Source organism: Micromys minutus (genome assembly GCF_963924665.1).
Source record: "Micromys minutus genome assembly, chromosome: 2".
NCBI classification, from domain to species: Eukaryota; Metazoa; Chordata; class Mammalia; order Rodentia; family Muridae; genus Micromys; species Micromys minutus.
In genome coordinates, this window is record NC_137971.1 from 29,982,170 (window position 1) to 30,006,673 (window position 24,504).

The 24,504-nt window shown below is 34.7% G+C and overlaps 1 protein-coding gene across 2 annotated transcripts in view; it reads left to right on the top strand.

The window, feature by feature from the left end:
* Nucleotides 1–24,504, top strand: part of BRD10 (bromodomain containing 10) — a 74,608-nt gene that overhangs the window by 23,972 nt on the left and 26,132 nt on the right. For both annotated transcript variants that reach the window (XM_080911725.1, XM_080911726.1), the window contains 2 exons: nt 10,360–11,777; nt 22,113–22,192. In XM_080911725.1, coding sequence (XP_080767851.1) covers nt 10,360–11,777; nt 22,113–22,192 — 1,498 coding nt within the window. The remainder of the gene's footprint in view (nt 1–10,359; nt 11,778–22,112; nt 22,193–24,504) is intronic.

Here is a 24,504-nt window from a genome sequence, read left to right on the forward strand (position 1 = left end):
CTATTGAAGGGTTCAACTCAAGCTAAGGAAGGAGCCAAAAGAATAAAATAAATACTTTCTGATCAGGTCTTAGAGGTCTCTATTGACTGAATTCAAGGGCACCAAGAGGATGAGGTTGTCTGTAGATAATCTGTACAGCAAAGAGTGGGGTAAATGTAGAGGCAAACAAGATACTTGGCACAGTATCTTTAAATTGCTCATATCTAAAATTATAAATGTACAGGCTTACTTCTTAAGACTCAGTATTATTGCAGGGCGGTTGTGGGTTTTTTTGGGGGGGGTGTTTATTTTGTTTTGGTGAATGATATTACTATCTATCGAATTGTACAGGTTAGAAATCTAAAGTTCATTCTGGGAATGTTCATATTTCTTACATGCATTTTGAGTACACCCCAAGATTATGACAGTTTATTTCTAGTATCTTTCGTGTCTATATATCTATATGTGTCTTTTGTTCCTGACTTCATCTAGTTAATTTGCCGTTCACTTAAACTAAGGAGATTGTATCTATGCTCTACTCATTCTGTTTTGTTTTGCACATCAAACTATATTAAGGGCTGGGGGTATAACTGAGCTGGTAAATTCGTAGTTCACTATCTTTAGGAAAATGCTGACAGGACAACAAGCAGTTTGTGCTAATTGGTACAGAGAGGGCCTCTTGATCTAGAAATCATAAATATAATAAGCCAAAGAAAGTTGAGTTAGATTTAGTTAATTTATGGTTGCTAAAATAATTATAACACTATACCAACTGCTTCGCTTTATTTCTCATGGTGACCTTGAACCATTAAAGGAAGAATATGTTTTGTAGAATTTATTGATTGAACAAAAAGTTATATAATACTTTTAAAAAATAAAATGTGTTACAAGGACATATTGGCTCTCCTTACATAAAATCTGTGTGTCTAGAATTTAGTTTTGTGTGTGTGTGTGTGTGTGTGTGTGTGTGTGTGTATTTTGTTTTAGTTTCTTTGTCTTATGGTACAAATGCTGAGATCTCAGACATGCACCATCTTACTCAGCATAGAATATGATGTTATCATATAGTAGTTTTGATATCTTATTGTATTAAAAATCCTCTCATGTTTATCTTTTATAAAACAGTGTTTGGATTATAAGAAAATTATATTCTTTAATATTCATTGTTTCATATACCTGTATGAACTAACTCATCTTTTGACTTGGAAATCACGATAATTAAATCAGTAGTAGTTTTTACATGTTTGTAAACTTAAAATTCTGACTTTATAATCTATTTTCAAATTCTCTAACAAAAAATAATGACATTTGACAGTTATCACTCTGCATTTTTATAGCTTTCTAGTCTTTTGCTAATTTCTTTTTTATGTTTTATGTATAAGTATTCTATTTGCATATACTTTTGCATGGCAGAAGAGGGCATCAGATCACATTATAGGTGGTTGTGAGCCACCATGTGTTTGCTGTGAATTGAACTCAGGACCTCTGAAAGCAGCTAGTGAGTTGAACCATCTGAACCACTAAATCATCTCTCTAGCCTGCCTTTTGCTAACTTCCCATACAAATCTTGACATTCCAGGTCAAATGCCAAAAACTTTATATGCTCCTAACTACTCACAACTAAGGTGAGAGCATGTGACCACGTATCTTATTTCTTAAGTGGAACTGCTGAGACAGGAGACTGTAGATCTTGACAGAGGTGGTAGCAGGAGTTTCTGATTATTCTAGGCTCTTATTTCCAGAGGTGTGAAAGACTACTGGAAGTCTAATTTTCCTGAAGAAATGCATAGATATAATTTAGGTTACTTTGTGCTTTTTTAAACACTAGTGTCTCTGATCCTACACAGGGTTTCTATAACTTTTTTTAAATTAAGCTTTACATTCCTTTTTGATTTTGAGATTCTGTTGTTAGCAGAGAAGTTAAAAAAATCTGGCTAATAAATTTGATGACTGGTTAATGTTCCTAAAGTATAATATATATTACTTATTTTAAAATCCTAATGCCTTAGCTTCCCTTTTGCATGCCTTCAATTGCTTTTATTGCAGTGTTTCCTTAATGGATAATTTTTAATGGAAGCTTCTGTGTTTTTACTGGATTGCAAACTCTTGAAAAGAGAGGTCTATATTTTTTCCTTCTTTATTTAAAATAAACATTCACTAAAAGTTTATAAAACTAGTGGTACTTCCAAATGTGATTTTTTTTAGTAAAGCCATTTATCATTAGCATTATTTCTTCTAAAATATGCATAGCTAAAATAACTAGAATTTGTTACTATTTCATACAGTAGCAGGTAAATGTAAGAAACAGGCCTGTAAGAAACAACATTTATAAAATGAGCTTATCTGGTAAATGGAAATAAGGGCCAGTTGTTTTGTTCATTTAATTTTGTTAATGAATAATTGTGGACTTTATGATGGAGAGGCCCATAACTCTCTGTAATTTTAGTTCCAGATAGCCAGGGCCTTATTCTGTCTTCCATAGGTATTAGGCACATGTGAGGCTCATATATATACAGGCAAAACACTCATATATACCAAATAAATTAAAAATTGATAGATTACATATATTATCTCTAGTGCTCTAGATACTAAGGCTCTCCCATTATCTATTTACCACATTGTTGAGAATCAGTTGAAAGACTTCACAGTCCTGTTTTTAAGCCCAGAATGTGGTACTCCCCAGGAGACAAGCAGGAAGATTTCTGCAATGTCAAAGTTAACCTGGAGTGTATAGTGAGCTCCAGGCCAACCTGGGCTGCATAAGTGAGACCCTATCTTGAACAAAACAAAGGAAGCAAACAAACAAAAACCCATAGCAACCATATGCTTCTCCCCCACTCCCAACTCCCCTCTATACTTCTCCTTAGAGAAGCCAAAGTCTTGGACTAGATTCTAGCATCCTCCCCTGAAAAATATAGTTCATAATGATTAGCATTATGAGCAGTATCTCTTAAGTAACTGCACATAGTGCATATAGAGTTGTCCGCATTGTATTTCAACTGTGTGCTGGCTCTTCTAGGGACCTGACTAACAGAATGTATATATTGTATCATTGCTTAATTTCCTCCCAAGAGTAACCAATTGATGCTAACTTTAGTCTGCCAAGTTAAGGCTATCCTTGTGCTCTCTTACACCTACCTGCTATGGAATTCTGAAGAAGTCATCCTCTCATCATTCTATGTGTGTTCTTTAGTGTCTCCATTAGGTGAATAGTTTGACTAAAGGCTCTGTAACACTGATTTAGGCAAAAACAACCCTTATTTTTAAAATCTGCTTAAATTTCCTCTTTCATTCTTCTCCTAAGCACTGGTTGCTTTTCTTTCTATCTCTTCAGAAACATGTAATTTTTCTTTATCAATACAAAGAATAATTCACTGATGTTTATGTATTGCCTCTAGAATACCATGATTCTTTTTTGTTCTCTTTCTCTACTTAGGGCTCATTATTGTTATTGTCACTATTACTATTTTATTATCATATCGATTTTAGTATTTGGTGCTCCTTCATAGGAGTTGGGCATACTAGATTCAAATAAAAAGATTTAATACTCTGAAAATCTGATAGTTCGAAGGGCTGACATAACACCACAAAGGGAAGTTTTTACACCTGATGAAATTTATACTCAAGTTTTAAAAGTTTATATGGGTTGCATTCGGTGCATGGGCTCATTAAAATGCTACATATACATAAAACTACCTTCAGTCAACATGTATGTGATACATGTGAAACATAAATTAATTTCATGTTTAACTTTGGATTCCATCTGGAAAATATCAAGTATACACAAAAACTATGAAATCTAAACTTTTGTCCCCAGCATTTCCATTATACTCAGCCTGTGAATTCATTCTTTGGGCAAAAACAAGGTGTTAAACATTTTGTTTTGTTTTCATTATGTTTTCCATTTATTTTATGTGTATTTTCATTTGCATGTATATATGTACAATATACCTGGTACCTGTGAAGGCCAGAAGAAGCTGTCTGGTTCCTTGAAACTGAAGTTACAGACATTGTGAACTGCCCTGTGGGTACAGGGAACTAAACCTGTGTTATCTGCAAGATGAGCAACTACTCTTAATTGCTAAGCTGTCTTGCCAGTCTTGAATTTCTTTTAAATGTGTGGGTGTGTATGAGGGAGACAAAGACAGGGATGGGGGGGCATGCATTCCACATAGCGTGTAAAGGTAGGACAGAGGACAGCTTAATTACTAAGCCTTGTCCCAGGCGCTTACATTTTAATTTTAAGATAGAAATTTATTATATATGCTGTTAAAATTTGCTTTTGTGTAAAGTTACATAGAGTTGATCTCTGGACTTAGGATCTGAGAGGATTTAATAGCCACTAATTGATTTTGCAGTGAGTTTCTAGTCAAAGGTTATACTGAAGTTGGTCAAACACAGAGACAAGTAAACCACCCTTTTTACTTTCCATAGTAAGCAAATCACCTTTTTTAATGTTTGATATTCTAACAGATACAGGATCATACAACAGCCTTTTAAGCTTAATTAAGTTTTATGGGAAATGAAAATTCTATATACTTAACAGCAGAATTTTGAAGAGGAAATTCTGTTTGACCCAGTTTATAATTCTAGAGAAACTTCATTTATTGGTAAATAAAATCTGTTCTTTGAATTAGATAAACAGGATCTTCAAATAATGACCTACCTCATCTTTAGGTTTTAAGTTTTTGATTTAAGATTTTTTTTAACATTTGTAGACTATAAAGTCATATAGTACTCTTAAGGCTTCTAGTAAAAGAGAATAGTTTCAGACTGGAGAAGTGGCACTGCTCTTCCATAGGTCCTGAGTTCAAATCCCAGCAACCACATAGTGACTCATAACCATCTGTAATGAGATCTGATGTCCTCTGTGGCATACAGGTGGCATACACACACACACACACACACACACACACACACACACACACACGCATACACACACACATTAAATAAAGGAAGGAAGAAATAACAAGATAATGTTTGGGGGGTAAATATTCTCATTACAACTTATTTCCAAGTCCCAGATTCAGAATCACCTATTTCTTGCCCTTTTTATTATAGCAACATATATTGATGCCTGTATGGAAAAAAAAAAAGATTAAAGATTTAGTTCCATTGGAACTATTTCCACTGGTAGAAAAGTTGCAAATTTGACTTTTGTCTTGTTTTTTTTTTTTAACCTCTTCTACCTCATCTTTTTGTTTACTTTTGTTTTAGTTATGGTTTGGGGGATTGTTTGTTTTTGTTTTTTGAGATAGGATCTCACTGAGTAACTCTGGCTGTCCTGGAACTCATTAGGTGGATCAGGCTGGGTTTGAATTCTCAGAGATCCACCTGTCTGTCCCTCTCTCGTTCCCTACCTATATTGTTTTGTATTAATAATCTAGCCATCTTATTTTAACACCAAACTAAACATTGCTTTTGATTAATATATTTACCCATATGACTAACAGTTTATTTCTAATCATTCTTGTATAATTTCTTTCTATGATCATTTTTTCTTAATTAAATACTCCATTAAAGTATTTTCCTCTGTATTTGTTTAACATTCACTAACCTTTCTTTTCTGGCTACCTCTAAGTTCTGTTAATTTCATTTAGTGTGCTGCTTTTTTTTTCTTAATCTCAAACATTTTAATTTTTATCAGTCAAAGTTTAATTTGTTTTTGGCTTTTGTTCTTAGAGTTTTGTTTCCAAGACAGTGTAGCCCTGGCTGGCCTGGAACTCGCTCTGTAGTTCAGGCAGGACTAGAACTCAAAGAGATTAGCCTGACTCTGCTTCCCAAATGCTGGCATTAAAGTTGTGGACCACCACCACCTGACGTTATGTTATTAGTTTGTTTAAATACTTTACAAGTTAAGTGAGTTTTGCTGTTACTGTTGTTTGTTTTCTGTGTTTGTGACCAGCTCTCACTAGGTAGCCTTGGCTAACCTGGAAATCATTATCATAAACCCGATTAGATATGAATTTTAACAATTCACCTGCCTCTGTCTTTAAGTGCTGGGATTACAGGCTTGTGCCATAGACACCTAGTTTAAGTGAACTACTTGACCATGCCAAAATATAGCTTCAATAACTATCACAGTGTCTGCTAATTCTAGCATTGGTATCATTTCTGGATCCATTTTGATTGATTTTTAAGATCTATTTATTGATTTTTAAGAGATATTTGTTAATTTTTAAAAGAATTTCATGCTATGTAGTTTATTTACCCTGACTCCTCTCTTTAACTTCTCCCAAATTTACCTCTATTAAGCTTCTCCCTCATTCTCATGTCTTTCTCTTTTCAGAATAACCTAGTGAGCCCAATTTGTGCTGCCCATGCATATACTGCTGGGTATGTCAGAAGCCAGTGGAGCATGGCCAGCCTCCTAGGAGCCAACTCTTTAAGAAAACTGACTCTTCCCCCCTGTGGCACTATCACTTGTCTGTAGCTTATCAGTTATGGGTAGCGCTTGTAAATCCTTCCCCCTCTGTGCTAACATGTTGACAAGCTTGATCTTGTGTGGGTCTTATGCCAGCAGCCACAGCTGCTTTAAGTTCATAAGTACAACATTCCTGTCATCCTGTCCTTACTTACCCCTCATTCTTACTGTCTGTCTCTCTTTCCAACTCTTTCTACAATGGTCCCTGAGTATTGGGGTGGGGCTGTGATAATAGTGACCTAATTATGTTTGAGCATTCCATTGACAACATATTCTCTGCATTTTTGACTAGTTGTGAGTTCCTGTGTTTGCTGTCATCCACTGTACATCTCTGATGAGGTCTGATAACAGTACTAAACTCTGGGCAGAAAGAGTGTTTAGATTTAGAAGCCAGTTTGATTAACTTGTCCACTTAGCAGTATGAGGGTAGGTTCATTCCTGGGGCCTGTGAATTTCCCAACCATGGGTCCTTGGCCAACTTAACAGTACCAGACATGCATTTTCTCCTGTGGAGCAGGCTTTAATAAACCCAGCCAGAAAGTGGCTGTTTATCCCCATAACATTTGTTTCACCATTGGACTCTGAGCATATATAGCCATGGTGGTTATTGTTACAGTCCACAGGTTCTCTGTTGGGGGAGACTGTTGACTTGTTTAACCATCAGCCTACATAACACCTTCCAGTACTCTGAAAGTCAGCAGGAAGGAAGCTCTCTGCTCAGTACCAACTTGATTTCTCCATGTACTGTGACCTATGCATGTGGGGTATTACCATTACATTCTAATAGGCAACCAAGAGCAATGTCAATAGTGTGTATTGTTCTGAGGAATTCTGGGATATCTCTGACCAACAACTCAAAGCGAGGTATAACATAACTACCACTGGGCCTTTTATTTGGCAATATATGCCTTTGCCAAGAAGCAAAATTCCCTGTGTAGGGTAACTAATTAAATGCTTATAAAATGGGTTTTCATATGACTTTTTCAAATATCTTTAGTGCCAATTATAAACAGTGCATGTCTCTTGACAATCTGTTCCTGACTTTTTAATTTAGCTTTCTTTATCCTCTTAATCAAATTTTAACATATTCTACAACATCCTTACTTTTTATAGTGTGTTGTTTCTTATGAACAATACTTAAACATTTTTGTTGCAGGACACATGGAATAGCTAGATACTGAGTCATGGATGCCTTGGTCCTGGGCTTCTGATCATTGTTTGAGGGTTTTCTGATAATACCATGAGACAGAAAAGTTTATGGATTCTGCCAGCCCTTGGTAGGCCTGACCTGCTAAGGTGAACAATTATATCTTATCAGTCTTATACATTCCTTCCTTTTTTTTTCCCTCTCTCTTTTTCAATAACCAAGGTGAAACCACTCAGGCTGGCATCTTTCAAATGTTATACCCTTCACTCTCCACCTTCCCTCCTCCCCCTCAACTTGCTTCCATGAAGGTGCTCCCTGTCCCAATCACTCTCTCCACCTCAGTGCCTTGGCTGTTGATGGTGTTGTTCTTCCCATGAGGGTGCAGACGGTTCAGCTCTTTCAAGTCTTTTCTCTAGCTCTTTCATTGGGGTCCCCGTGTTCAGTCTGATGTTTAGCTGCACACATCCTCATCTGTATCTATACAGCCTCTGAGGAGACATCCATGTCTGGTTACTGCCAGTAAACATTTCTTGGCATCAGCAATAGTACTTCGGTGGCTGTATATGGGGTGGTTCTCCAGGTGAGGCAGTCTCTGTAGATCTTCAATCCCTGCTCCTCTGTTTGACCTTTTTATTTCCTCCCCTGTTTTGTTCTCCCTTCTAAGAAGAACTGAGGCATCCACATTTTGGTCTTCCTTCTTTTTGAGCTCCATAAGTTCCATGGTTGATTTCTTGGGTATTCCGAGCTTTTGGGGGGTGTCATTCAATTTTTTAAATTTTTGATATATCTGTGTTTGCTCTTGTGCCTGCACATAACATGTATTTGGAAGTCAAAGGGACAGTCTGTGGGAGCTGAATCTTTCCTTCTGTCCTAGAGGTCAAATTCAGGTCATCAGGTTGCCCAGCAAGTGGCTTTTACCCTATGAGCCATCTTGCTAGCCCTCAGTAGCTGAATTTTGTTAATAATATTTAACATTGTTTGAATGGCCAAATGCATACACATACTAAATCACTAATGGAGGTATCTGTATAATTCTTACTTAATGAACTTAGTCTATAAGAATAACTGATTACACTTTAATATAAGTGGAATAATAGTGTGAACTCTTAGCCAAAACCATAAACTAGGTTAGTCTATAAAAGAAACTCCTGATATTTGTCAGTGTGTAGGTGTTTTACTGTATATTTGTCTTAAAAGATTACAGTTGCTGAAACCTAGAATTAATTCTTCCTGTCCATGTTTGGGTATTTTCTGGCTGCTTTCTACAGTTTTTTTTGCTGATCTCGCGTGATCATTGTTTGATTTCTTCCATTAGATTGACTTTTTAGTTTCTACAAATGAGTGAAAACTTGTAACCTTTATCATCTGATATGGTTTATTTCACTTACATAATAATTTCCAGTTCATTCATATTGCTAATGACAGAAATTAATTTCTTTAATGACTAAGTAATATGCCATGTATGTTACCACATTTTCCTTATTATTTATCTGTGATGGGCATCTTGTCTCATTTTATATATAGGCTAGTAATATAATTTTTTGTGTGTTTGTGGTAGGTATACATGTGTCTGTGGGTATGTGTGTATTTGCAAGTGCATGTGTGTAGAGACCTGAATTCAACATCAGATCCCTTTTTCTATCATGTTCCCTCATTTTTGTTGTTTTGTTTGTTTTGTTTTGTTTTGAGGCAGGGCTGTCAAGTCAGTTAACCCATTGGATCCAGCTGTCTGTACTACTTTGGACCCCTCACCCTCCACCCACACTTACAGACTCACAGTGCATATCATTGCTCCCAGCTTTTGCTTGGGTACTAGAATCTAAGCTCATAACCTCACGTTTATGCAGTACGCACTTTACCAGTATCTGCTACAGTTCCTTTATAGTCTTTTTTTTTTGTCTAATAAAGCTCCATGTAACAATAACAAGCATATAACCTTTTGCTTAAATTATTTTTGTTGTTATTTACTACATTCTTTCTCTTTTTTTGAGGCAGTATTTCTCATTTTCCAGGTTGGTTTCATATTCATTAAATAGCCAAGAATGGCCTTGAGCATCAGTTTTTATATAATAATGGGAATCAAACTCAGAGCTTCTTACATACTAGACAGACACTCTATAAACTGTCTATACTCACAGCCCTATTCCTGTAATTTTTTTAGAAATAAAATAGTATGGTTAAAAAAACACAAACTTTTTTGCTTTTAAGTCATAATATAGAAATAACTACACTCAAAATTCACTAAGTAGATATACATTGTAAGATGAAGTTTCATCCTGGAGACAGTGTTAGAGATAGTTCTCCTTTAGTAAAACTGGGGGTTCAGGGTTATATGTATCTCCCTAGGGGAATTGAGGAGCAACATACTTTTTTTTTTTTATAAAAATTAGTTATTTTATTCATTTAATTTACAAATGTTATCCGTCTTCCAAAATTCCCCTTCACAAGCCCCCTGAGTAGTACTATATGGTGTAAATGTACATTTTCTGTATCTGTTCATCTGTTGAGAGACATCTGGGTTGTTTCCATCTTCTGGCTTTTGTAGATAAGGCTGCTATGCACATAGTGGAGCTTACATCCTTGTTATATGTTGAAACATTTTTTGGGTCTGTGCTCAGGATTGATAGAGCTGGGTTCTTACTTAGGTAGAACTATTGCAAATTGAGGAGCAACATACTTTTAATGGGGCACTTTTTACTGATGTGAAAAAGTAGAAGAGCTGTCTTAATGACTGAAGATAAATGTAACTTTAAATTTCAGTGTTTTGTGCTACTGTCTTTAAGTAATAGTAGTATTCAATTTTGTTTAGGCTTCGGGAGCAAGAAAGAAAAGAAGCAGAAGAAGCTTGCCAAAAGGAAGTAGAAGAGTGGGAAAGAAAGCTCCTTGCTCAGGCAGCTCCAGCCTGCATGGAGAACATGTGGGAAATTCCAGCCATTGGGCATTTCCTTTGTTTAGCCCAACAGATTCTAAACTTGCCAGAAATTGTCTTTTATGAACTGGAACGCTGTCTTCTGATGCCACAGTGTAATGCCTTTCTATCTAAAATAATGACTTCTCTACTTAGCCCTCCCCATCGCAGACCAACCTTACATAGAAGACCTACTTTGCCTTATAGGACTTGGGAAGCAGTGCTGAGACAGAAAGTACAACAGTGGTACACTGCTGTGGGGCAGACTGAGAATCCTGACAACTGTGCTGAAAAACTGGGCTTGTGTCCTCAGTTTTTTAAGGTTCTTGGAGAAGTTAATCCATTGGAAGAAAGACCTTTTCACGAGCTACCTTTCTACCAGAAAGTATGGCTACTTAAAGGACTTTGTGACTTTGTGTATGAAACACAGAAAGAAGTTCAAGATGCTGTGCTTGGGCAGCCTATTCATGAGTGCAGGGAAGTTATCCTTGGTTATGACTATCTGGAGAACGCTTATGTACATTTTCCACAGTTCTGTGGTGCAGATGTGCGAATTTATAAACAAAGACCCTTTCAGGCCCCAGAGTTTCCAGTTCCACCCATTAAAGTAAAAAGAGTACCTCGGATTAAACTGGAGAAATTCAAGTGTGACTATGTTAATACAAGTAATGGGGAACACAGATGTAATAAAGAAGGCCTGCCCTTGGCTTTCAAGAAAGAGCAGGAAATTGATTTTGATCCAGCCTATTGTCCTGCTAAAATGAACTTTGATAATCATGACATCACTGTTGAAATGGAAGTAAAATCTAACTGTGACATTAAACTTCACAGGCCTTGTGAAACTGAAAAAACTGATTGTTGTAAAGAAAATTTGCAGAAACCCAGAAGTCCAGGAGAAGTTACTGGCTTCGGAGAACCACTCAGTCCAGGTGAAATAAGGTTTATAGAAAATCAGGAAAAATATGGTGAAGCTTCCAAAATAAGGACAGAATCCAATCCACTGAAAGAAAATGCTCTGAAATCTTGCCAAATTCATATAAATGGAAGTCACATTGATCATCCAGACATTAACTGCCACAAAGTTGTAAGGGATATATTGTTAGAGCACTCACTGCAGAGTCACAAGAAACTCAAACTAACTAAAATGAGGGCAAAAAAGAAGAAAAAGAAAAAAAAGAAATTGAAAGATGTTTTGAGTGAAAATTTACAAAGAAAGCGTGAAGGTCTTCATTCTCTTCCCTTCAAGTCTTACAAGCCTGAGATCCAGAATAAATTATTGATCATCAAAAAGAAAGGAAAACACAAGAAGCACAAATCTGGTAAGCTGACTTATGGGCAAGACTTATATTTGAATGCAATTCAAATTTTCTTTCAATTCTGCATCTGGAAAGCTCTGATAGGTAGCATGAAGTGAATGTGTGTACTTACGTGTGTGAGGGTCAAGTGTTTTCCCCATGGGATTTTGAAGAAGACACATTTTTGTCTATTTATGTGTGTACATTTATAATTGGAAGATTATGCTGAGCATTTAAAACCTTCCAAGTTTAGTTATTATTAGAAAAATAAGTTTTATTTCACATGTTTAAAAACCCAGGACAAGTGAGATTTTTATATACTAACAAAAAAGTAACTAGAATAACTAGTGTAGTACATTTGAATAACTCAATTTGACATATATGAATATTATACTTCTATATTTTTTCCTGTAAATAATGTCTTATCACTTACAGTAAGTGATTTTTTTTCTTTCAAACTAAGGACAACACAAATATAGATGCTTATATCTTTATCTAGAGTAACTTATGATTTACTTGAGTCTGAACTTATTCCCCATATCACATATTTTTTAGCACTTTGTTTTCAGCATATATTTTTACATCTAAAAGAAAGGGCCTGAGAATTATGTCAACTAATAAAATACAAAGTATAAATTATATACTTAGAGAAGGATTCGTGAGTGTGTCTTCAATTTAAATATATATTTGCCAACAACCTATTTTAACAACAGAAGTACTATGTTGGTTGATTGCCTTTTTTGGGAAGGGTGGTTCTGATGATTTTGTTTTTTTCTATTATCATAAGTTGATGTCTCATTTGCCACAAGATAGACATATGGTCATTCTTAGCATTCTGTCTAAGCTCTGCCCCATAGTTACCTGTCAACAGCCAGGTATGCCTGACACTATAAAAGGGGCTGCTTGCCCCCCTCTCTCTTGTTCTCTTGCTTTTGCTCTTGCCTCCCCTTCTCCGCTCTCTCCATGGGCTCATGGCTGGCCTCTAGTTCTCTACTCTCTTTCTCTCTCTGCCTTTCTCTGCTTCTACTACCCTCTGACTCCCCTCCCCATGCCCTGAATAAACTCTATTCTATACTATTCCATCCTGTGGCTGGTCTCTGGGAGGTGGGGGGTGTCCCTCAGCATGGGTCCATGGAAACCCCCCTCATGTCCATAGAACACATCTTCCCCCCTTTTTTTATAAGCACATCAGTCAGTTTTATTAAACTTTATAAAAAATTTCTTGATGGAGACAAAAGTAAGAATAGCATACCAAAATGATTTGTGGTTCCAACCATCCTGTGGGTCTCATTTTCATTTCTTCTCATAGCCACATGGTTAACTAAACTAGCAGAAAGTTGCTACTGAATCACCAAATGAAGGTGTGGCCTTTTAGTTATTTAAATAATTAAATAGAATACAATGTGTTCTATAATATGTATTAATCAATTATTAAATACAAGACAGATGTTGGCAAGCAAAAGCTCTTACCACCAAGCAAGATGACCTGAGTTCTTATAAGCAAACACATGCGCACATGTGCTCACGTGAAGGGGGTTTGAGGGAACATACAGTTAATGTAAAAATTTAAAGGCATAATATAATATTTATTACAAAACCAGGCACAATTTCTTGTACTAAAACTTCAAAAGTGGTCCATATTGACCTAATTTTTAAAGTAACTCAGAAATAAACCTTTGGAATGAAAATTGACAAAGAATCTGTGAAGGTCTTTATTCTCTTACTTTCTTTCAAGTCTTTTTTTTAAAACAAAAACAAACAAACAAAAAAAAAACTGCAAAGTGTATTTGATTCTGCAGAAGTCCAGGATGCTAGGGTCTCTCATTACCAAGATAGAGAGACCCTTTCAAGTCTTACAAAACTGAGATGTAATGGTATTATATCAGATGTTATAAGAAAAAGCATTTGTTTTACATCATTTCATGCCACTTATTGTGTATATTTTTATTAGGTGTTGAGGCAGCATGGCCTTTTATAGTTGAGTTTCTGTCATACTTGAGTCCAACACTTTCTTTGTTACACTTTTTTTTTAATTCATTTATTCTTTTTTATGTTATGAGTACACAGTTGCTGACTTCAAATGGTTGTGAGCTAGCATGTGGTTGCTAGGAATTGAACTCGGGACCTTTAGAAGAGCAGTCAGTGCTCTTAAAGTGAGTTTCATGTTCATTTGACAAAGTTTCCTTTTACTGTGTTTTACTATAGGTTCATAGTGCATTCTGAGAAAATCCTATCACATTTATTTTGAAATTTAAAAAATGTTTAGATTTTAAAGGGATATTATTGTGTATCTAGTATTAAATAACATTCCTAATAGGACCCATGGGTGGTTAGATCAGATGAAATGGAAAAAAAATTTTAAGCTTATAGTAGTTCAGAAATGAGTTTGTTAACCATTTAAATTATTTTAAAACTATTTTCAGACCCCCTTTTAATCTTAAAATTTTAGATAAATTATTTGGGACCTGTATATTAGCAATCTGGAAAACTTCAAAGAAAAGAAAATAATTTTGATTAATGCAGTAGTCTCTTCAAATTTATCTTGACACATACCTTTTTCAAGTAATGGATAGCTTATGTGCTTTATAGAGCATACTTTGGGATAAGCTATGTCATTAATGACTGATTTATGAATGTGCATTTAGAGTGGACTAAACTCAACGTGTGGTTATCTGGTCCACAACATGTTGATTACTATAGGCTTTAAATTTTAGACATTTCTAAATTTTAATTAAACTAATTGTTGTGACAGGAGGTGATTTTTTTTTTTTAATATAAGATACAAAGTCAACTCAGTTTGAATGATTTGGTAATTTTAGTGTACTGTCATCCAGTTTTGCAATTTTTAAACACTTTACTGCTTTTCAGAGTTGGGTGGTTATTTCTGTTCTCTAAAATGTGGTTTCATTTTTTTTTTAGTCATTTATGCCTTTTATCTTTTGTACTTAAGCCGAGCAAGTAAGACTGACTGAGACACACACACCCTGCTCAGTGCATTTAAGCATCTCTGAAGGCCCTGCCCCTAGGAAAAGAGTTGCAGGTAATTAATTGCTGCTAAGAAGGAGAACCAGTTTTTTCCAGAGATGAGCCTCATGCCCACCTCCACTGATAGATTATCCAGTCATAAATAATCAACTGTAAAAACAGAACACACACATAACGCTAAGTAGGAATAATTTTTTTCAGAGGAAAAAATACTAAAGTTTTAAAAAGACAGATTCTTATTCTTTTTGTTTTAATGCATATTGATATTTTGCCTGTTATGAGGGTGTCAGGTCCCCTAGAACTGTAGTGAGCTGCCCTGCATATACTGGGAACTGGGAATTGAGCCATCTCTCCAGCCTTGGCAGATTCTTTTTAAAGTTACTGTTGCTATTAGTAGAAATGCAAAAGCAGTACATTTTCTATTAATTAAAAGTAAATTTTTTAGAAAGATTCCTTTTTTACCTAATTCTATTATCATCTCCTTAAGGAAATTTCCCATTATTTTCTAAGTTCTCTTTTGTACTCAGTTAGAACACTAGGCATTTCTTTATAATAATTAACTAATAGTGACATTTGTTTCTGGAATATTTTGATGAGTTTCCACCCTTCTTGAGGACTAAAAGATTATTTCTGGTTTTGCATTTCTAGCACTTAGCACCAGGTTTAAGAATCTGTTAAATAAGCCAAATGGTGGTAGAGCCTCCCAGCACTCAGTAGGCAGAGGCAATCGAATCTGTAGACGGCCTGGTCTACAGAGTGGTTTGCAGAACACTCAGGGCTATACAGAGAAGGCCTGTCTTGAAAAATCAAAAATAAAAAGGGAATGAATAAATGTTTAATAATTGAACATATATGTTTTCCCCAGATAGATCTAATATTAGCCTCTCACTATGTATCTTTTCAAACACTTATTTATTATGTATACAGTGTTGTATCTGCATATATGTCTGCACACTAGAAGAAGGCATCAGAACTCTTTTTAGATAGTTATGAGCCACCTTGTGGTTACTCGGAATTGAACTCTAGACCTCTGGAAAAGCAGATAGTGCTCTTAACCTCTGAGCCACTTCTCCATTTCCTTTGTATCTTTTATATTGTTTTAACACATATTTTTAATAGGACCAAAGTAAATATACATTTTAATGCTTTGCATTATTCTCCCCTTACAGAATACATGAGCACCTGTGTGCAATAGGTAGATCTTTGCAGCATCATTTAAATGACTGCATTAATGATCTACCCTTCTTTGTAGACATTTTGGTTGTTTTAGTGTCATTACAGATTGTGTGAAACAAATCGCTCAAATTAATTTGAAATATAAAGATACATTCACAGTAACTAAAGTCGTTATCTTAACTTATTCACTTAAGTTAGTTTTAGTTTAAAGGAGTTTTCCCCCTCAGTAGTTATTCTTTTCAAGCAGATCATTCTGTGATACTTCTAAACTGATCTTAAGTAGATAAGGCCAAGAAGTCTTACAGGTTAAGAAACTATGGTCAGTCAGCAAGATGGCCCAGTAGAATGAAGGCTCTTACTGCCAAGCATGACGTCCTGAGTTCATTCCTGGGACCCAAAGTGTGTGTGTGTGTGTGTGTGTGTGTGTGTGTGTGTGTGTGTGTGTGTGTGTGTGTGTGTTTTGACCCAGGGTCTCACTATAGCTCTGGCTTGTCTGTGTAGACCAGGCGAGCCTTGAACTTGAAGAGATCCACCTACCTTTGCCTACAAAGTACTAGAATTAAAGGCATGTGCCACCATGCCTCACTAACTTAAAATAAATTTAAGAAAATTAAGTTCAAATATGGTAAATATGGGTCTGTGGAGATTTCTCAGTTATTAAGAGCACTTGGTATTCTTGCAGAAGACCTGAGTTCAGTTCCTAGCACCCATAAGGAGCTCACAACCATCTGCATCTTCACTTCCAGGGGATCTAAGACTCTTCTGACCTCTGCTGCCACCAGGCACACTATAGTATATATAGTATACATGCAGACAAAAATTATAAGAATAAATAAATCCGAAATAAAAACCAATAAACAGCTTTTCAATTTAATAAGACCATACAGTAAATTAGGAAAACTCAATGTATGCCAGTGAGAAGATTTTACAAAGAGTGAAGGACTTTGAAGAACAAGTAGGCTTAAATAGTTACAAAATGATTAATATCATGTACAAAAGCAGAGTTATAATTAATTGATCGGTAAAAAAAAGATCACAATACGAAGTAAAAGTTGAAGTGTTAGAAGCTATTTGGGAGTATGACTTTTGGGAGAGACCTCTTGCTAGTCAGATAATAGTAGTTTAAAAACTGAATCAAGATCCGACGAACAAATGATGAGTTTGGTATATGATGTGTCAGATATATAAAAAGCAATTTATAGAAAATCTATGAAAAATAATATCATTTATAATATTTGGTTACTTCCAGGGCCATATTTGTGAGAAGTTTGTGGAATTATATATTGATAGTACCTAGAGCCTAACTATGTGTCTTCATGGTACATATTTTTAGAACACCAACTAGATACTGTGAGTGAAAAAATTCACCACCGTCTCAGTTTATTTTTATAATTTTGCAGTGCTGGGAATGAAATCCAGGTCCTTATGCATATACCAGTTATATGTTTAACCACAAGGTTATTACATCCTCAAATTCATTCCATTTTTTTCAGTCCCTTCCATTTTTTTTCTCAGCATAATTAATATTTGTGTAACACTGCTAGCCCTCGTATATATTATTTCACTTACTCATAAACATTCCAAAAGTAGATGACTACTGTTATTTTTATTTTATGTATGTAAGTGGTCTGCCTGCTTTTATAAATGTACATCACATGAATACCTGTGCTGGAAGAAGCCAGAAGAGGGTTAGATTCACTGGAACTAAAGTTAGAGATGATTCGGAGATTATATGCAGGTGCTGAGAACTCAGTCCTGCTTCTCCACGAGAGTAGCAAGTGGTCTTAACTATTGAGTCATATCTCCAGCCCCAAGATTTTATAGACATGAGGAAAAGGAAGGTCTGTTTACTTGCCTAGTGTTACACAGCTAATAAATAGCAGGATTCAGAGAAAAAAAATCTGAAAAGATAATTAGGGCGCCATTGAACAGGAATGAAAAGACACTGACTGCTCTTCTAGAGGTCTTGAGTTCAGTTCTCAGCAACCACCTGGTGGCTCACAACCATCTGTAATAGGATCTGGCTATGACAGTGTACTCAGACATACAAAATAAATCCTTAAGAGAAAGGGAGAGAGGGATGTACAGAAAGTAGCAGAACTTGGCATCTAATTTTTATTTTTCATTTTTCAGTTCCTTCTATTTTTTTCCTCAGAACTAACATGGAACACTAATTTAAAGAGAAAAATAATTGGATATTTAAGAGTCATAATGTGTAATTAGGTAAGAATTGCCATTATGACAAGATCATTTTTTATAAGCAAGGAGAATAATATGAAATTCAGTTGATAAGATCAAATTGTTTACTTACAGCAGCCCAGGAACTTCTACAGATTAAATAATATTAGCTTAAGACATAAATGTGTAGACACAAATTAAACTTCATTTCTGTGGCTTGATATCCCAAGCACCACCCATATATGATGTCCATGTGTATTTTTTTTTTACTTTAACAGTAACTTATTCCTTTTACTCATCTACTTAATAATATTTGTTAACCAAAAAAAAAAAAAAAAAAAAAAAACCCAATGGGAGTATTTATTTTAAACCAGGGAAAGGTTAGATCCTGAAAAGAATTGTTAAAAGTCTTTGATTAGGCCAGTGGGTCAGGGATGAAGACATGGAAAAACAGATGAAGGATGGGAAGAAAGAAAAGGAGAATTGATTTTCTGGTTCCAGATCATAAAGGACAAGTCATTTGTGCTTCAGTTAGAGGATAGTGTATTTTTAGTTACTTTTTTTTTTTTTAAGGTAGAGTATGAGTTTCTTAAGTTGTTTTGAGCATGGTTTTAGAAAGTATCATTCAGAATACTCTCATAACATTAGTTACAAAGTTTTTTATTAGGATTACTAAGATAACTCTTAAATGTTTTCCAACCACAAATTAACTTTACACATCTAAGCATCATTTTTTAGAAATTCTGCTTATATTTTAAACTGATTTCTGATTCACACACAATCTTAGGCGTAGATTATATTTGGTTTTATGGGACCAGGAAATTTGGGGCTTTGAGAATAAAAGCACTGAGTATGTTCAAACCATGAGAATGTTCCACTGGTAGCAGTTAGCTGTACCTTTGTTATGAAACAAAGACAAATGACCAAATATCCAGAATATGGAGGTGATCTGGAATCTTTCACCCCATTAATCAAACAGAGTTGATTCAGTTTACCTGCCAAGCCAGATAGGTGGCCCTTTCTCCTTACAGTTGTTTATGTGTTCCTCATAAAGCTGTCTGCTAAGTGAATGAGGACAGCTGTAGCCTGATAGAAAAGGGCCATTTTTCAGTTGTAGATCTACTCACATCTGTATTTCACTGCTAACCTCTCCAAGTAGACCCAAATAATGGCTGTATGGTTTTTGTACTAACCTATACTTCATACAGAATTGTTTAATTTCATGTGTGAATTTTAGCAAACAATGGGAAACACATATCCAGGCTATCTTTGGAGGTTGCACAAGGTATTAAGCAATGGAGAATGTGCAAATCTTTTAATCCTGATTTAAAAAAAAAAAAAAAAGATTACTCTGAGGTCAATCCAAAGCATATCTCATAAGTCTGAAAGAAAGCAGTATAGTTTTGAAGCGAGTTAATATTTGTTCCAGTACATAGTAGCTATAAATCCTCCATTGATTTCTGTTTGTTATCTGCTCATTAGTAAAAATGAGCTAATATAGTGTCTAAGTTGCTGTTTGGCTAGCAAGATAAATTAGAGTAGCAAATTCAAAAAGCATATCATACTTATCACTTGGTTCATAGTGGGAATTAACAGTGGTAGCTGTGATTTTTGTGAAATAGAATTACATAGCTGAAGGAACTTGAACTTTGGAGTTAGAATCCCTGAGTGTGGTGCTTACTTACTGGCACATGAGTAAGTTAACTAGTCCTTTTGATCTTTAGTTATCGCTAGTAACATATTGTTTATTATCTACTTTCAACAGTTTTGAGAAATAATTTATATAAAACTTTTTAGTAGCTGTGTCATATAGTAGGTTCCAAATAAACATTAGTTCTCTTATAACCACTATAAATGTTAGTCCTCTGTGTCCACTATTAAATTTTTAAACTTTGGTAAACAGTATAAATTAAACCAGAAATGATCATGTTCACCTATATAATTCTAGGTGCTACAGAGGCTGGGGCCATAGGATCTCATGTTCAAGTAAAACCTGTGCAGTTTACCAAGACTCTAGCTCCAAATAAAAAAGGACTGGAGATATAACTCAGTGCCCTTGGGTTCAATTTTCCAGTGCTGAACAAAAGTATTAATTACTCATAGTAATTTCACGATGGTCTTTAATACAAAATGGACATAAGTGGATAAACAAGACTGCTAAGAAATAACTTGCCTCCTTTCCCCCCTACAACTATACTGTTAAAAGTTCTAATGAAAAATTGGAATTCTAGTATTTAAGGATCACTTGTTGGAAACTATGCATTGTATTGTCAAGAGTATATAATTTTTATCACCAGGTATTTAGTTATGATACCCTGATAGGTGTTATATTAGTGGACTTAATGTAAAAATAATAGCAGGGAGCATAAGAAATAACAAAAGCTATGAAGAAGAAGCAAAGAAAAAAGATTAAAATACAAGATTTACAGGGCCTGGTAAGATGGGTCATCACATCAGTTAAAGATACTTGTTACCAAGTCTGATCATTGAATTAAATATCCAGAGTCCACATTGTGGAAGGAAAGAATCAGTTTCCACAAGCTGTTTACTGACCTACATACTCAAGGTCATGTCATTTCTACCCGAGCTTTTCTCATTTTAATAGCTCACTACTCTAGTTTCCTAGACTTAGTACTTTCATAAGGTAACAGTGTAAGAACAGAAGCAACTAACAGTGATGAGCAAGGAAACATGTGTTGGGTAGGTATACATTCATTTAATTAAAACCAAACAGTGAAATTTATATGAATTTAAGTACCTCAAAATTCACATAGTTCAATCATACATAGTATATACTGTTTTGAATCAAATTTATGAAATATCCAAGTTAAAATTTTCCGATTTCATTGAAAGGGTATGCAGAGGATATTCAGTTGCCCAACATGCACAAGACTTTGGATTTAAAACCAGTACACACCAAAAAATTAGAAACATTTTCATGCTTCTAAAGATTATTAACTCTTGGAAGACAAGGTCTCTACTTGATAAGTCTTTATTGTCCTCATAAACTAGTGTCTTGTATATAGTATTTGTTGCACACAAGTATTTTATTTTTTATTATGTGTATACATGTTTTGCCTGCATGTATATCTCTATACCATGTGCATGCAATGATCTACACCAGAGGACAATGAGTTCATGAAAATAAGTTATAAGCCACTATATGGGATTGTTGGGAGTGGAGCCCAGGTCCTCTGGAAGAGTAGCCAGTGCTTTTAAAACCCCTGAGCCATTCTCCAACCCACAATTAAATAAATTTATTAGATAATTACATACAAGGAGACGTGGTAACTTGTATGAATGAGGCCATCCTTGGTTACAGTGTAAGATCCTCAATGTTGTAAGGAAAAATGCAGTTTAGCATATTCCTTGCCAAAACGGTGTGTGTTTTATTTTGTGAAGTTAAATATTTGAGATGTATTCTAGAAATTGGATTCTTTAGGGATGAGGTATATTTTTCCTCATGATTTCTGAGTATACAAAGTATTGATTGTACTTTTAAAAGTTTGGATATTAAATGCTGCCAAGACTACCCCATAAGACAAATGCAGAGCTAAAGGGGTGGCATCCTAATGTCACTAAGGGGTATCCACTCTTTGTTGAGCAGTCCAAAATCTTTAGATAAAATGGTTACTCAGGTTCCCAACTGCAGAAGTCACTGTTCAGGTAAGGCTCTTTTCTGTGCAGTCTTAGTAAGCTGTGAAATTAGATTTTTAACTAAGCAGTAGTTTTGTGGCTTTTATGCCTACTTTTAATAAACTCAGATGTTTATATATCACCTTGAAAAGTGTAATTATTTTGGTTCTTATATAAATATGCAGCATTGTTAATGTGTCTGTTATGGGTAGTTACAGTTTAATATTTGCTTTCACTGAGGCTTGTTTGATTCATCATTTTCATTTGACTTCTAGCAACCATCTGTTAGTTACAGTTTAACTTTCAAGGCTCTATGTAATTTGGTTTCTGTTAGTAAGGTGCTGTAAACAGCATTATGAAGTTTTTCTCTTTTAATCTTGAAAGGAAAAAAATCCATATCTAAAAAAGCAGTCACAAAGAAGAGGAAAACTGTCACAAAGTCACCTGCTGTGCCAGAGTTTCAGGTAAATGTTTCAATATTGTCAACAAGTTTTTCCATTTAATTTTTTGTTTTAGCTCCATTCCTTGTGAGAATGGCTGAAATTCAAGAAACCACAAGGTGTATATTTTTAATGACTGTTTCTAAAATGTATTTTACTTTAAAGTACAGATATAGGCAAACTGTTATTTTTAATCCTCCTTATCTCTATAAACCTTCGTATTTTTTGTTTCGAAACTATACTAACTTTTGTAGATGTAGTTTAATCAAGTGTATATACTTACATCTCTCTATGTCCGTTTGCATGTATTCCTGAGTACATATAAACATATGTAAATGTGTCTTCTAAGAAAAAAATTATGTTTTGTACTTAGTGATGCTACTCTGATAATCCATTTTTATGTAGTTTAACCAGTATAGAAAAGGTGGACTGACTATCTTGAAAAATAGGTATTTTAACTCTTAACTATAAATAAACTATATTCAGTAAAGGCTAAATATAATAGTCTTTAACAATCCAGAAGAAATAATTTGCTGCCATATGTGAAGTACTAACACTGAAAGTAAGCAAGCTCATCATAATTATGCTTTTATTTTCTGTCTATGCAATGATTATTTTTTCAACAAATGACACTTCGTTTAAATTTTTTGTAGTATTGTAGCCAGTTTATTTCTAAAAGTTTTATAAGCTCATAAACTGAAAGTGATATAATTGAATTTGTAGGACTTGAGTAGTTACAAAACTATAGGGGGCAAGAAAAATACTATCTAGCAGTATTATACTTTTATTTTCAGTAAAAATCTTAGAAATTGATAAAAATCAGATACCCTTAAATAATAAAAAGAAGATATATATATTTATAGTATGATATTTTAATGACATTAGGATGAATTACATTCTTTAGAATTTTTTATATAACCTTTATACAGGAAATCCAGTAAAATATAATTTATTAGATTATATATTAATTTGGCTGGAGGCCTTCCTACCACTCATTTCTTGTAATATGTTAATGGTATACTGTTACATCTTTATGCTTTCACTGGAAATCATACTAGCCTTTGTTACTTCTCCCACTCATTTTCTCCCCGGTTTGTTAATATAGAACTCTATAGAGCTTATGAGCTTAACCAAAAATCCATGTTTGGTATTTGTAAGTGGACTTGGTGTGTAATAGCAACACAAAATGCATAAGTAATGCTTTGTACAGTTATGGGTGCTACTAGTAATATATGAAATCAACTCAGTGGGTTACATTTCTTTTTTAAGTTATCAAAATTAAAAAAGAATTTGTCAGTATATCACATATAATCGGTGTATCTTGTATAATACCATGAATATGTATAGTCATATTACTCTTTTATGAAATTTGGTTTTAGTTCTCTCTGTGTGTGGACATGCATGGTAAATTGTGTTTTTGACTCTGGCTCATTGAAACATGTTGGCAAACATTGCTGTAAGTGATACTTCTAGTCAGTTATTGACCATTTGCTTATTGCTCAGAAATTCAAGCTCAAAAGTACATGTTTTGTTAAATTGAGCTGCTGTTCAAAATAAATTGTTATCCCTTTCCTGATTCTTAAGGCACAAGGGGTAGAGGAGCACCGTGTGTGTGTGTGTGTGTGTGTGTGTGTGTGTGTGTGTGTGTGTGTGTGTGTGTGTGCACGCATGTTCCTGCCTGCCTGCCTTGTTTGTTAGTCTATATTGGGCTAAGGTAGCTCTTCTAGTTTACAGTGTGAATGTTATGATTCATGAAGAGGATGTGAAACTGCCTTCTAAAATAAAGAGGCTGGAGAAATGGCTCAGCTATGAAGACCTTTTGCTCTATTTGCAGAGGACTTAAGTTTGGTTCCCAGTATCTGCATGGTAGCTCACAACCACCTGTAACTCCAGTTCCTGGGGATCCAGCACTTTCTTCTAGCTTCCAAGGGTGATAGGCAAATGTGTGGTATACACACATACATGCAGGCAAATACACATATACATGCAGGCAAATACTCATATACATAGCATACCAGTTATTATCTAATAAAGAAGTCAGTTTTTTCCCCCAAAAGTTCTGATAATATATTTAGCATCTCATCTCTTAGTAATGAACATAAAAATACTTTGTAGACATAAGTAGCCATTCTAAACTAAAATACCCATTCTTACTACTGAAAATGAAGAAAACTTTGGTGCATAAATTTTCAATTGCTTTTATAAAACCTGACCTATTTACAAAAGGCTGATCTTTGACTCATAGAAAATATGCTTAATTTAATTGATTAAATTTAAATGATTAAATTTCTTAAGTCTTAATGATCTTAAAAAAGTAAAGCCTGTTTTGACCTTAA